General features: G+C 44.2%; 1 protein-coding gene across 1 annotated transcript in view; it reads right to left on the bottom strand.

Moving 5' to 3' along the window:
- Window positions 1-15,210, bottom strand: part of DCAF5 (DDB1 and CUL4 associated factor 5) — a 334,903-nt gene that overhangs the window by 213,285 nt on the left and 106,408 nt on the right. Inside the window, exons 3-4 of the mRNA XM_086937046.1 lie at window positions 3,298-3,334; window positions 2,315-2,454 (exon numbers count right to left, since the gene is read on the bottom strand). Of these exons, the coding sequence (XP_086793172.1) occupies window positions 2,315-2,454; window positions 3,298-3,334 (177 nt within the window). The remainder of the gene's footprint in view (window positions 1-2,314; window positions 2,455-3,297; window positions 3,335-15,210) is intronic.

Raw genomic sequence — 15,210 nt, 5'->3', positions numbered from 1 at the left:
TTGGATGTGATATGCTTGATGACTAACGAATGAGAGTATGGATGAGGTTTTATCTTCACTTTTTTCGTGTCTTGATGTCCTATATTGTTTAATAAATGTGTTTTGAACTTGAGCACTAATTCAAATTCGTGCATTGCTAAAATATGTTTTTGAATAAACAGCTATTTAATAGCAGTCCTGAGTATTGAACTGTCGTCTGTACTCTGCATTCAAATATTTTTCTAGAATTGAGCATCAGTACTGGCATTTCTTTTCGTTATTTAGTTGATCAGACTCAGCCTTACGGATTAGAGCCAACCCCATTTGTTACTAGATTTGTGTGGACCAGGCCACATTTATGAATGAAGATGAGAGATGTTCAGCAAATCAAATGATGGGATGAGGACCTAAAAACTTCAATGACAGACCAGTCAACAAGTGAACGAGTAGGCAGGGCTGTCGCAACAGATCAGTTCTGGAGGTTCATCAACAATTCTAGACCTGAAGGGAAGCCACTGAATATTGTTCCTGGAGAAACACCACATATATCTGGGGGAGGGGTGTACGGGGGAGAGTCTGCTGAGAAGAGGGGCAGCATGGCGTGAAAGAGAACATCTCAGGCATGTTCACTGACCGACTGTGGGGCACAATTTCATTCCAACATATCACCTTGGCAACGGAGATACAATATTTGATGAAAACAGGTGCGACCAGTGGGGCAGGGGTGCTCCTTAAGAATAGGTGAGACCGTGCATCTATTTAAGAGGAAGGGACAAGAGGGACACTTAGCGTGTAAATCACATAGTCATCAGGAAAGTAATCATGCACTTGTAGAGCTAAAACGAAGACATCCAAGTGAACTGCAGAGAACAGCAAAGACTAAATCTGGCCCCGCGGTTACAACTACTAGCACTGGAACCTGGAGACCAGCATTATGTGATTCAGGGAAAATCACTATATCTGCCTGTACCTAAAAACTGTAATGTGTGAATTCTATTTCTGCTATCCTAACTTTATATGCAGGATCTAAGAAGGTTTTCACCTGCCCACTCCCAATGTAATATGCAGCACTCTAGCTGCTTCTTAGATAGGCTTGTGCTAGATCAATACATATGCGCACACACATACACACAGGTACTTACAGGTACTATGAAATACAAAATTACCATTACCATTGTGAAGAAGCTGTATGTTTTGTTATGTTATATATATTTCTAAGCGCAACAGTTACCCGAAGGTGTCCTGGCGCTGGCTACGACCCTCTGAGCACAGATTATTATGGAGATACTACACGTTAAAAAGCCAGGTCTTTAGTCCTTTCCTAAATGCCATGAGGTCAGCGGCAGTTCTAAGCTCGAAGAAAAGTTCATTCCAGGCCCCTGCGGCACAGGTGGTTAAACTTCTCCCTCCTTATGTGGCTTTTTTAATGTGGGGTACTGTCACCATCATAGCTCCTAGGGAGCGGAGAGTTCTTTTAGGAGTGTACCATTGAAACCGCTGCTTCAGATATTCTGGTCCTATTCTTTGGAGGGCCTTGAAAACAGTGCATAAGGATTCAAAATGCACCCGTTTCCAGACAGGTAGCCAAGTCTTGATTTCCTTAGAAGCAAACAAATTTTGGTGTGCCGGTAATCAGACTTGCTGCCGCGTTTTGCAAAAGTTAAAGTTTATTTAGAGATCGTTCTTGAATGTTAAGGTAGTGGCAATTGCAATAGTCCAACTTTGATAAAATAAGAGATGTAACAACTGGTCGTTGACTATCCTCTGTCAGAAACTGCATTATTTTCTTCTTATCGGGTTTAGGGAGAGTGCCTAATTCTTCCGGCCACCGATCGGGGGTCCAAAAGTTGCCATTGTTTCCAATAATGATGATCTCAGTTTTGCCTGAGTTAAGCTTCACTGTGTCATCCACATCTTGACTGCTTCCGTACAGTCATGAAACCTCTTACTCTTTCCTGGCTCCTCTCCTGGCAGCAGAGACAACAATTTGCGTGTCCTCCGCATAGGAAGTAAGATAAAAGACAAAGGATCTAATCAAGGCGGCCAAGGACGATACGTAGACATTAAAAAGAGTAGGGCTGAAACTGAAACAAAAATGAAAGAGTAGGTAAGACAGCAGTAACTGTCACAATTGTAGGAGTGTGACGTTATTAGTTGTGGTGTTACTGTAACAGCAGCAATGTGCGGTGCAAGCAGAAGTGACCTGCTGAATAGGGCGTGGACATTTATTTATTTACAAATTAAGCACTGCTAAGTTGCCTCACTTCACCAGGAGACAGTGTCCCGGGCAGGGAGGAGTCCTTTCACAGGGGTTCTACAAGTCTGTGGATCTTACCTGAACGCGGAGGCTCGCGGATATCCCAAATCAGGACCCGTCCATCATCCGACGAACTGGCAAAGACATTGTCATTCACAGGGCTGACAGAGAGCCCGTACACAGCGTCCTCGTGTGTGAAGACATCCGCCGTCTGGTCGCTAGCGGGTGGGAGACAAGAGAAACAAAACATTTATTTCCATGCATTGGTTTGTCACTCATTATAGTAAACAGGCATATGATGGCACCACATTAAACCAATAGGACATTCTGAGACTACCGGGGGCCGCTAACGTTACCTCTAATCAAGCCTAGACTGGCTCAATTTTCCCCATTTAACAAATCTGTAGATAAGCCGAGCAAGCGTTGGTGGCAATACATTCCCAACCCCAACCATCAATCCCAAAAGAGCCATGGAAACTCAACCAAAATAATAGTTTTTTGGTACAATCCTCCTGTCCTGTGGAGGTCTTAGAAACAATCAGCATTTTTGTAACATTCCATTTCTGCATTAGATGATAGATGGGAGTGCTGGCGCCCCCTTCTTTTGAAGTTTAGACAAACTATAAAAAACAAAACTGAACATATGCACAGAATAAGTGTAATTCTAATTTATACCAGATTTTTGTTAAACTTTAGTACTGCAATAAAGGAAGAAGACGAGTGCTCCAAAGGCCAAGTCTGACCAATGCTCAATGAAGCCTCTCTTTATGGGGGTTTTGGGGGGATGGGCATTACCCAGGCACAGCATAAAGTAAGTTAATCTAGAGCTGGCAGAATCATACAATCAACAGCTTTAATGGGTGGCACTGGTAAGGGGAGCTGACCTATAAGGGGTGCGAGGTAAGGTAACAATAGGGTGTTGTCCTTTCATAGACACCTGCTGGCCCACTATACAACACTTCTTGTAAATGTTAAATACGGAACAAATAACTTGCACCCTTTTAAACATGCAGTCTAAAAAGGGGGAGATAAGCATTTACAAAATCAATGACTTCACATACCTTTCGATGTCATGCAGAATCACTTGCTCGTCATTTCCTAAAGGGGGAGAGAATAAAGACATTTAGTAGGGTCACTCTTCTGGACGGTGGGTACACCTTTGGTGAACCAGGGCTGTAAATTAGAGATGTGGTGCAGCGGCCAGGGCAGCTGACTTCGGAACACTGGGTTCACTGTTGTATCCCCGGCGCTGTAAGCAGCTCAGCTCAGCACCATGTGACTCTGGGCAATAGCTCACCTAATTTCCACGACGGCCCCAAGCTCCTTGAGACCCGTAAGGGTGAGTAGCTCGCGCTTTACAAATACGGATTTACAATTTACAATCAGAGAGCACGGTCCTGCTTAGTGACAATGGGCCCACCCACCATGCCTACATTCAAGAAGCATAGTCCTCATAGGAAAGCCTCGACCAACAATCAATCAATAATCAATAAATGCAATAAGTTTCCTCTTATGTGTCGAGTTTATGTCACAAAAATCCACTGCACTGCTGGCGGAGATGTGCAAAACTTGTAGATTTACACCAGCGCTGCGCATCGAGGCATGGGTAGAGGTTCTCAATCTGCATGAATATCTACAGCCAAAATATCAATTTTCACATGAGTACCCCCACCTCGCCCCGACAACCACGTTAAATGATTAAATATATTAAATATTGGAGGTTCCTTTCCCCTCTATGTATTGCACATTTACCCTCCTTTTGCAGGGATCTGTGCACATCCAGAGTTGGAAATGCCACAGAAAACATTTGTAAACACAGGGGCAGCTCCGTCGCCCCACTGCTCTCAGAGCAGAAAAAAAGAAAATAACATTGTTATCTTATTTTTCGCAGGTTTAAGGGGCAGGGCTGATGGGGCGGGGCTGATGGCACAGGGGGAGGAGTGGTTTGCACACTCCAACTACACATGACGGTTTGGCCGGCTGTCTTGGGACGGCCAGTCATACATACTTAACATGTTCCTCACCAGGCTTTAATACATAGCCTGGAGCCTGGTGAGGAACATACCCAGACTCTCAATGCCTGTCTGACCGCCGAACCATGGTGCTCAGCCCAATCACAATGCTGCTTTGAAGCATTGTGATTAGCTATGGGGAGCCTGGGTGCTTCCTGCTTCCGGGACTCGCCCGAGAAGGAGGCACGACGGTGGAGAGACAGTCACGGCGGCTGTGAGGAGGTAAGTGGACTTTTTGTTTTTTCTTTCGTCCCCCCCACCACCTGTGCTGCTCCACCCTCGTTCCATGCCAGCCACTACTGTGTAAACATCCACAGTTACAGGTTTTCAGGTATTTACTACAGCTTTCAAGACACTCCATGGCCTCCTTTAACTCACCTTTCCCCTTCTACAATGCCAAAGTTTTCGAATAGAAAAGATCTTTAAGTAGGTACCCATTGGTGAAACTACTTAAATCTTAATTTTGCAAAACAGATTTGCTTCTTACAAATGCAAATCCAACTTTTTATGCATCTTAGTGACTCCTATTTCTGACACTTAGAGGTGCAAAGGGTTCGTGAATTAAGCTACATTAATTGCTAAAACCATACTTTATTTTATCAAATCACCCAATCTGGTTATCCATTTTGTCAAATCTGAACACCAAAGACTCCTTGCCTCCATCAGCCCCTCCCTACTGTAAGGCTTCTCTCTTAATGTTCATTCCCACCCTGTGCAAACAGCGCACATCTCACGTGCCACCTCCTCAACAACCGCTCCCTTGTCGAACATGCCAACACAAACTCTCTCCAGACCTCCTATTCCTCACAGAAACCTGGCTTAACCCATCGTTGGCCCCTGACACAGCAGTGGCCACCTACCCGGGTACAAAATCAAGAGACAAGACAGAGACAACAAACCAGGAGGCAGCATAGCCATCATCTACTGCAAAGAAACCTACTGCACCATTCCTCAGCGGACACCAGCAGCTGGCTGGAACACTTCACATTCAAAATCATCACCCAGATCCCCCCCCCCCCACAACTCTAGCAGGAGGACTTTTATACCACCTCCCACCAGATCTTACTTCAGCACCTCCCTCGTGGACCGCGGTTGGATTAGCATATTCCTAATTAGTATATTTAACTTACCTTGAAGTCTCTAGTATATGGTACAAAGTCCCCGAAGAGCTGTATGTGTAATGCCACTAGTGGACTGCAATACCTACTGTGCCATCCACTATATTGGCAGTGCAAATATGGCTCCAAGCCTACACTCTAGCCTGACATGATGGCCCTATAGGCGCAGTGCAGACATGGCTCCAGGCCTACACTGTAGCCTGACATGCAATGCAACCTCGCAAAATAAATCCTTCTGACAGAGGAAAACCTTCATCTTAAATATTAGTAAGCCACACCTATGTAGACCTTGTAGCCCAAAAAGCAAGGTGCACAGAATTTAAAAGTGGGACAAGTATGACATGTAATATTATCATGTCCCTGAAGGTACAAGTGCAAAACAGCTATTTTGCTGTGGCAGGCCTAGCTGTCCTATGCAGAAAACCAGAGTACAGAATAAAATACTTGTACTGTAGTTCGGGAAAGGGACCAGGTACAAAAATCGTTCAAGAATGAATTTGAATAGTTATTAAAAATCCAATTTAAAGTTGGAGCGGGAGTTTAATAAATACTAAGGAAAAGCAACTTTTCTAAAAGATGGCGGGTGACTAACTGCGCCAGTCTCCTCCATCTCCCCGATGGATCAACGTCTCTGTGAGTGACTGCACAGCCTGAGCGTGCCGGCGGACAGCACAGCCTGCCACTGGTGGCGGGAAGCACTGGAGATCGCGCTGCGGCTTACAGATGCCACGGTTGTGAATCTACTCTTTGACTGATGAGTCTGAAGCATTTGAGCAGGAAGACTGGTCATCAAGCAGAGAATCTCTTTCATAAAACAGCTCTAGCTCCTCAGCCCAATCAACACAAAAGAAAAAAAAATCAAAGATTAAAAAGAAAAACAAGAAAAAAAGTCTTTAAAAAAGTATTAGAATACAACTCTAATGGGATTATTCCGACACACAGATATATCCCCAAAATGAGGGACGAGACAAGCCAGTCAGAACTAAAGAGCCTTCCCTGCTTACCATCGTTGCATCAATCTAACAAGTGCAGGAAGAAAACAGAAACGAAGGACGAAGAGCAAGGATCGCCGCAAACAAAGTCCAAACCGGAATCCGCAAGCTGAATAACACCTGCGGGGTAATTCGGATCGTTTGACTTCGGTCGAGATGTGGACAGAGGCACTGGAAGTTGATATGGAATCCATAAAGGCACAAGGTATGGAACAAAGCGTGGCTATGATAGATGTCATGACCAAACAGGAAGACTATGAAAATTGCCAATGGAGAAATAACCTGCGCTTCTTAGGGATCCCGGAAGGCCTGGAAGGGAACGACCCTAGAAGCTATATGGTAAATCTTCTAAAGGGCGCATTTTCTGAACAAACAAACTGGGATTGGGATGTGGAAATACAGAGGGCCTAACGCTTTCCCTTGTTCCGGAGGAAACAAACACAAGATGCTGGCGAAAAACCCAGAGCAATGTTGGTTTTCATCGGAAACTTCCTGCCGCGAAATCCAATATTCAAGAAAGTCTGCCCTAATGCTCCTAATGCTCCAAAGATCAGCAATGGGGTCTCGTTCTTTGTGCGTCCAGACTTCGCACATGCAACAGTTGAAAGAGGGTGGTGACTATGGCAACTCTTCTCTCCTTTTCAAAAATTGTAGCAGAGGTCTTCATGCAAAATCCAGCCAGACAAGATAATATTTGGAGGAACCACTCACAGCTTTACCTCTGAAGTGCAAGCACAGGAGTACCTAGAAGAACCTAGAAGAAATAAGGGAAAAAAGGCAAAGGGAAAAGACCTAAATAAAAGAGGGGGGGAGAAAAACTGGCGCACCACAAAACTCTATGACCAAGACTGGGAATAAAAGAGACTGAGCAGTCAAGAAACTAGGGTGCGATACAATCTTGGAAGAAATCAATTAAATTTTTAAAGGTACGCTCAGATGGGTTAGGTCGATGGGTAATTGCAAGCGGGAGGGCCTCAGAGCTTCCTAATTTTACTCTATGTATATGGCAGCAATGTGGCTTATCCGTTCTTATTGGAATGGTTAACTAACAAACTGGCACATTGGCCCCTGCCGTTAAGTGTGTGTAGAGATTTTAACATAAACCTTGATTCCAAATATAGACAAGATCAGAAATAGAAGGGTAGGAAGCCAAGGGATTTTCAAGCGCTATGCAACCTATGTCAGGCACACGGCCTGGTGGATGAATGGTCTTTAAAGAGTCAAGTCAAGTCAAGTCATAACACTTATATAGCGCACTACATACCCAGAGGGTTTCAAGGCGCTTAGGAAGGGGAGGTGGATTATTTGTCAAATATCCACGTTTTAAGCTGCTTTCTGAACGCTAGGTGAGCATGGGCCAGAGGAGCATGGGTTTACATATTATTCAGCCCCACACCAGACGCACGTCCGACATGATTATTTTTTTGCCTCTTCTACACTCTTGGGAAAAAGTAGAATCGACCAACACCCCAGAGTGATATCAGACCACAGCCCACTGGTATTGCAGCTAGAGCGGGGAGGATCTACCAAGAAGGTCCCTGCGTGGACCAATCGAGAGGGCCCTGTTATTAGACAAAGATTATGTAGGCCATTCAAAGGAGTGGATTCCTGACTTTCTACAGAGAAATATGGGTTTGGCTGAGTTCACAAATTATTAAGTGACTATGTATCAAAATATATGACTGCAATGTATAGATTGATAGTTGTTACATGTTATGCACCTGGCATTTTAAATCCCATAACTATTTACAAAGTACCTTGCACTTTGCATTAAGCACTCTTGTGGGTCTGTCCAAGCTGTCACCTTAAATACCTATGCTGCTTTGTAACAAAAGTTTGCAACTTGAAGTATAGATGATTTGCTTAGCGCACTTTAGCACTAGGCACTTTAAACCGGTTAATTGTATAATGAAATACTGGTGAAGATTAATGCACCATCATGGGATTGGAATAAGATATGGATGAATATGGGCCGGGGTGGGGGAAGCAGGGGAAAAAACGAGGGGGGAAGAGGAAATTGGTTTCTATGTCTCTCAAATAAAAATGTGTTTAAAAAAAAAAGGAAAAGCATCTTTTAGAAAGTTACCTTTTCTCCTTGCTTGGCATTCCTGAAGCTAGTTTGCATTACTCTCTAGCTTCTTCTAGCCAGTAATTAGACCGGAATGGGTGTGGAATGCTTCCCAGGAGCAAACAATAGGTGGATCTGAATGGGCAGAGAGGACTCCAGGGAATATGCAATGTGTGTGAGGGGGGGGCGTTGTGTGGGCATCCTTTTTGACAGTAGAGTGTCAAAACCTGCTTGTGTGTCAAATCCTGCTTGACATATCTGCTGGGACACATTTAAAAGGGGTGAGAACAGGATGCCAAGGCAATTTTCGTGGATCAAAACTCTTGTTGCTGAAGGATTCTGCTTTTATCCGACAAGATCTCCGTCAGTGGGGTTTTTGTGGGCACAGTAGATGCCTCAAACTGGATTTTAGTGTTACATGTGAGAAGGCACTAGGATTAGCATGGTACTCTCCCCAAACACAACCAACCCAAAGTGCCCAAAATTAGCATAGATGAAGACTTTCACCATAGTGAAAATGTCCAAAAAGTGTAGGGTTGGCTGTGGCAAATTTTGCCCCATTGGTTAAGGTTTGCCCAGAAATCATTTCCACCACAAGCTAGTGTCTGGCATGAATGTGGCACCATCATGGCATTCACTTCAGAACACGTTCCTGCGGAAAATCAGAAGAGGACTGAACCTGTGGTCTGATCTGAGAGGAGCCGTGAAGGGCTGGATCTGCTCCCTCTTGTACCAGCACAAAGAAGTGGACACTGAGGGTGGACACAGCAATTGTTTGAATATAAAGAGCGCACTGATACTGTTCTTAGGCTCCTGGGATTATTTACATGTTTACTGTTGCAGTCAGAGGTGGCTGCTTCTTCTGGATGAGGGAAGCAATGGCAAGGACTGATTAACTCTGAAAAGTATCTTTTACCTGGACATCTGCAGACTACTGACTTGAAGTGATAATTGCACAGTGTAACATTACACCATAGCAGGTTGGACAGTAGATGCCCAGAGATCATAAGTTTTTCCAGTTCAAATGTTGCCTTTGAAGTTTGAAAATGTTGGATTCTCTTGATGGGTCGGCCTCACACCACTCAAACCAAAGTCACTGCAGAAACGAATACATCAGATAATCAAGAGAATTACAAATATTGAAAAGGGGGTTAGAATCCGGCTATGTGCCAGAAATCACTCTTTCACAAAGACTGCAACATACCAATTAGCAAGGCTCCCTTTTACATATGTGTTAATGTTAAGAAAAATAATGTGGTTAGCACAGCTGCCTATCCGTAAAATAAAAAACGTAAAAAAATAAATCAGTGGGACACTGTGCCAATCAGAACACAGCTCCGGGCAGTGTATGAAAGAGTGACGGCACCATCCGCTAATTTAGGTTCTAATCAGCCTTACACCATAGAGCCTCCCTTCTCAGCCGCCCTTGACATGACAAAGAAATACCAACTTGTCTCAATACTCTGTTGCCAAGATACAGCACACTTCATTTACTCTTTTCTGTATTTCCACAAAAACTGTGCTAAAAGAAGCTTTGTTCCCCTCAAGTAAGCAAAAGAAGACTGGAAGTGATGCAGACCCAGACCTGGCAGGGCTCAGAGTTAGTCCTTCACTGGCTCTACTTCGCTCTTTCAGAAAGTGGATCTTTGCAGTGCTGCACCATCCACAAGAGGTTCTAATACTGTGAAACCAGCATGATTCAATCTGGGAAGTGGACAGAGTAGATGATCGTAGACATGAACAAGAATGACGGGCTAATGATCCGTCAATCATCCGATCTAGAGAGCACTTGGCATGTCCACCATCCACGATAATTAAAGGAGAAAAAACAAACTTGAAATGTATACATCATGAACAGAGGAATATCTGTGCGGCAAAGCATCACAAACAAACTCCTCCAGCTTCCTTCGACTTTAGGAAATACTGGCATGAAGGGCAGACGCAGGTTTCAATTCTTTCAGGCGGATCAGACGCGGGGCCGTGGCATGGATGATGATGATGGTGGTGGTGTGTGTTGTATTTGTTCTAAAGCTGTGTAAACAATAACCTTAGACATCAAGTAAAGCCTCCTTTACTCTTCTGCAATCACTTTGGGTTTGAGGACAAAGCCCTCTTTTTCTTTCGACAACGCTGATTACAGAGCCTCGCCACCACATTGGCTCTTCGCAGCAACCTAATCAGTTTTACCTGAGAGGCATGGTTTGAAATAAAGTTCATTTACAGAACTGGCACCACCATGAAATAATAATGTCAGAGCGATAATACAGTATATATATATGTACAAACTGGACTGAAAATATCAACACATTCCAGGTTATTTCACCAAACACATTTTCTAATTGAACATGGGTTCGCCTATTTTTGGGTGATCAACTGTCTATTTTAAACATGCACTATCAAAGCCAACAGGTCTCACACGGAACTATGCTAATAGAAACCTATTGGCTTTGCAAATGCTTTTTGCTGATGCTATTTAGCACATATTTCAATCCATTCAATGTATGGGTTGTTGCCCTGAAGGCACCCACCTCTATCTACTACATCCATTGAATGAACATCTCTTCAGAGATCTGGGAGCATTGTTTTGCCTTCAGATTCCTACTCCGTGGTGAAATTGTGTGTAGAGGGGGTGCAGAGATATTAAGGTGAGAAAATGAGTGTACAGCTACTATAAGGCTCCTTAACACCCCTCTGGAGACACCAAAGGGGGTACTTGCTAGTCACACAATGGGTAACCAGTAGCCACCAGCACGTAATGGTGTGCGCCGATGCTGGACAACATTGACAAAAAATAATAAATAAAAAGAGATGATGCAGCTTATGTTTTTTTATTTTATTTAAATTACCAGTTCCAAAGTGACAGATGTCCATCTTAGAGTCCTAATTTTTGTTTTAGAAAAAGAGCACCCTGGCAAAAATTTAAGTTGAAGGGCTCTCTGGAAATAAATAAATAAATACATTTAAAACAAACTTTGAGCGGGGAGGCCAATGACGGAGCAGGAGTGGGAGCTAAATGCTGATGAGACGGGTGGGGGTTATAATAAAAGGGTGACAAAAACTGAGCAGATTGAGAGGGACTTGGACAGAAAAGGGCGATCTAGGGTTTGAGGTGAAAGTAACATGAAGAGCACGGTGTGGGGATTTGAGTTTGGGAGAGAATAAGAAAACAAACGCACTCCCATAGAGAGCAGAGCAATAAAGAAAAGATATACTTCACTTAAGCTACGTAGTTGAAGGACGCAACTCATCAAAAGGATCGTAAAGAAGCTATGCTCTATGGGAGGGACAAACAGAAGAGGAAAGAAAGTCGCTGAATAAGAAGCAGGCAAATTAGGCTGACAGGAAAGCCAGCCAATGGCAAGCAGCAGGTGGGATTTTTGCCCACTGTAAATCTTTGTATGTTCTACAGCAGATTAAAGCGGTTTGTAGAGGATACCTCCATTGCTTGTGTATTATATTGTAAAATAAAAAAATTTCTGTTTTTGCAACTACATAATGGTTTGAGTCTGTTCTCTAAAACCCATTTCGGGTCCATCCCTTTTTAATCTCTATGTCCAGCCTCTCGCAGAAGTGGCAAAAGAGTGGGACCTTACGCTGGTGTCGTACGCTGACGACACGCAGCTGGTCATCACTCTGACTGAGGGCCCCTCAATTTCAGCTGCGAAATTTAGGGATGGCCTAGCGGCAGTTGCGCAATGGATGACGCGTAACTGCCTACAACTGAACGCTGGGAAAACAGAGGTGCTGCTCCTTGGAAAAAACCCCTGCTACTGGAGCGAACATTGGTGGCCGTCCTTGCTTGGCCCCATTCCTTCGCCCAAAACTGTGGTGAAGAATCTGGGTGTCTGGCTGGACTCCTCCCTTAATTTTCAGACCCACACAAAGAAAGTGGCAGCTACTTGTGTGGGTCTGTTGAGGAGCCTAAATCCGATACTTGGCTTCTTCGACCCCAAAACGCGCCAACTGATAGTTCAATCAATCATCCTGGCTCGATTGGATTATGCCAATGTTCTATTCTTAGGCGTCAATAAAGCAGAGATGGCACGGCTGCAACGGGTACAAAACTCAGCAGCAAGGGCTGTGGTGGGCCTTCCCCGCAGGTGCTCTGCTGGAGCTACCATCCAGAAGTTACACTGGCTGCGTATTGAGTCTCGAGTTCAATTCAAGACTCTCACCACTGCCTTTAAAATTCTCAGATCAGAATGTCCTGGACTCCTACGCTCACTCCTGGTACCCTACATTCCCCAGAGCGCCCTACGCTCCTTAGGACAGCACCTTGTGGTTGTCCCTCGAACCAGGATCAGCAGAATGGGTGGCCGCTCTTTCAAGGTTTTGGGGGCGAAACTTTGGAACTCCCTGCCGTTTCACATTCGCTCCATGACAAACCTGACGGCCTTTCGCAAGGCAATCAAAACCTATCTGTTTTCCCTGATCTAATCTTCCTGTTGTTTCACTCTCTCCCCTCAGGTATCTTTTATGGTTCAGCGCCGGGACTTCTCGTTGCTGGGGCAGCTGTTTTGCGCTATAACACATTTTTAACATAACATAACATGTAAAACAGGTTTATGGACTACTGCACCTCCTTTTTGAATGACCTAGAATTATTATTTTCGAAGTGATTTACCCTACAGAATAACTTTTGCTGTGATTTATTTGTACCCATATTATCCTTGGGATATTGGTATTTACCGTATTTTGTAACTTCCTGTCCCTCATGCATGCCACCATCATTCCAAGAGAGTCAGATCCATTTCACATGCTCAAAACAGAATATTTAAACAGGATCTGTATACATTAAAAGGATGCAATTTTATCTGTCTTGGATGTCCCCAAAATAAGGCAAGGATCCGGGTCTCCCAAATACATTTAGGACACGTCTGCTCTAAATCACCACCAATAAACACTGCAACTATTACACCACTGCACTTGATCACATTTTGTTTTTAATACGCATCTCGTCTACACCTAAGAAAAGTAGTGCTCCCGCCACATGGACGCCTTGCACGGACTGCTCCCGCTTCTTGCACTTTCATTGTATCGCTCCCTCTTTTTTACAGCGGTTTTGTTGCGGTTTGCTAGGTCTGTGGCTTATATGCACCTACATATGGATAGTGATGCTTTATGGAAAATATGTTGTCTCTTGGCGAGAGCTGCTGACTTTGGAACTGGGGAACCAGGTTCTAGTCTTGATGTATGCTCAACATTCATCGATTATGGGCAACTCACATAATCTTCCCCCGGCCTTAAAAATTAAAATGTGTATTGTAATATGGACAGCCCTCTAAAGCTTTTGGCCAAGTTTGCAGAAGACAAAAATGCAAAAAATACAATATTAACTATGTGAACCGTGAAACCTCATCACTCCCCGATAAAGTATACAAACTCTGCATAGTGTGAGCATAAAATACTTTTTTATTAGTTATTGATCTGCCCAAGCCCTTACCCCACAACCACACTGGTCATTGTTGTTCTTTGGTTTAGACTTTACTATCAATTATTGCCCAGGGCCTTAATAGTTATTAATAAAGCCATGTTAGTAACAAGTCTGTGTGTGCTTTGTCTGAATCATCAGGCCCCCTAGACTGGCTTAAACTTCCCATACAACGGATCTTACTGCCAGTCAGGGGACTACTTGTGCTGTGTAATGACTCGGGTCAGTGACCACTCGGCAAGCTGCAGTCAGCCTGTGAGCACCTCCTGTATGTCTCTGCACAGGCTACTGGTGCCTGTACCCTTCCGCCAACAGGATGCAGAGGTGGGAGGAAGCTTCAGTGAGTTGGGTTTACCAACTTCCTTTAAGCACTTCGAGTCACACTTCTGAACATTCATTGTAACGCACTGCAGCCTGGCAGAGAGGGAAGTGTGCTAAGGCACAGTGTGGGCTGTGGACAGCTGCAGTGACTTACCCTGTACACTTTGATTTACTCAATTCTAGTAAACTGGAGCGCTCAGTTAAAGCCTGGAGACTAACCGCGAAGGACAGCAACAATGCAACACGCCAGGTACACCATGAAAGAGTAGAGGAACCTAACCAGTGTGTCTTAACACTGGGCGTCACTCATAGGAGGAGTTATTTCCGACAAGCCACCCCATGTCTAGACATGAACTCTATTTTAAGGAGAACACTCACTCTGCAGCGATTGGAAACACTCAGACCCATGAGGAAGCCAAAGAAATTTGTATATAGCTATGTTTTACACTATACATCCGTAACAATTTCAAGAACAAGAAATGTGGATATTAAAACACTTCTAAAACACCCCTCATATGGGAAGGAGGCAAAAATGTATAAAAACACATGCTTTAGAACGATAACAAAATACCTATTCAAGTGCAGAGAAGCCCTGGTGAATTCAAAGCACCCCTCTACTTAACCAGCACCACAATTGCTGGGGACCTTCTTTGAGAGAGTGGCACTCCGAGCCCCGCTGCCTTTCTTCTTGCACAGAACATGGTGCATGAAGCACCGCGACAAAGTGGACCAGTGTTACACTCCATCTGACCACACCCGCTGTACAATGGATTATGGAGTGGAGATGTGAAGAAGAAGCTGGACACCCACTTATGACTTACATGGATCCTTTCCCATGGTCCTTCTCCTCATGCCCAGGGGAAAAGTGTGAAGGGCCCAGCGTCTACACTGCCCCTCATTGTACAAATGCTCAGTGTTATTTTTATTATTATTATTTGTGACTTGTAGAGCGCCTAGCTGCCCTAGGGCTTTTCAGCGCTAAGAGACAGGGTGCAGGTTGAGGGTAGACAGAGATGAGAGGTATTGCTTAAA

This window comes from Lissotriton vulgaris, chromosome 9 (assembly GCF_964263255.1).
Source record: "Lissotriton vulgaris chromosome 9, aLisVul1.2, whole genome shotgun sequence".
NCBI lineage: Eukaryota > Metazoa > Chordata > Amphibia > Caudata > Salamandridae > Lissotriton > Lissotriton vulgaris.
This window is presented reverse-complemented; position numbering and strand designations above follow the sequence as displayed.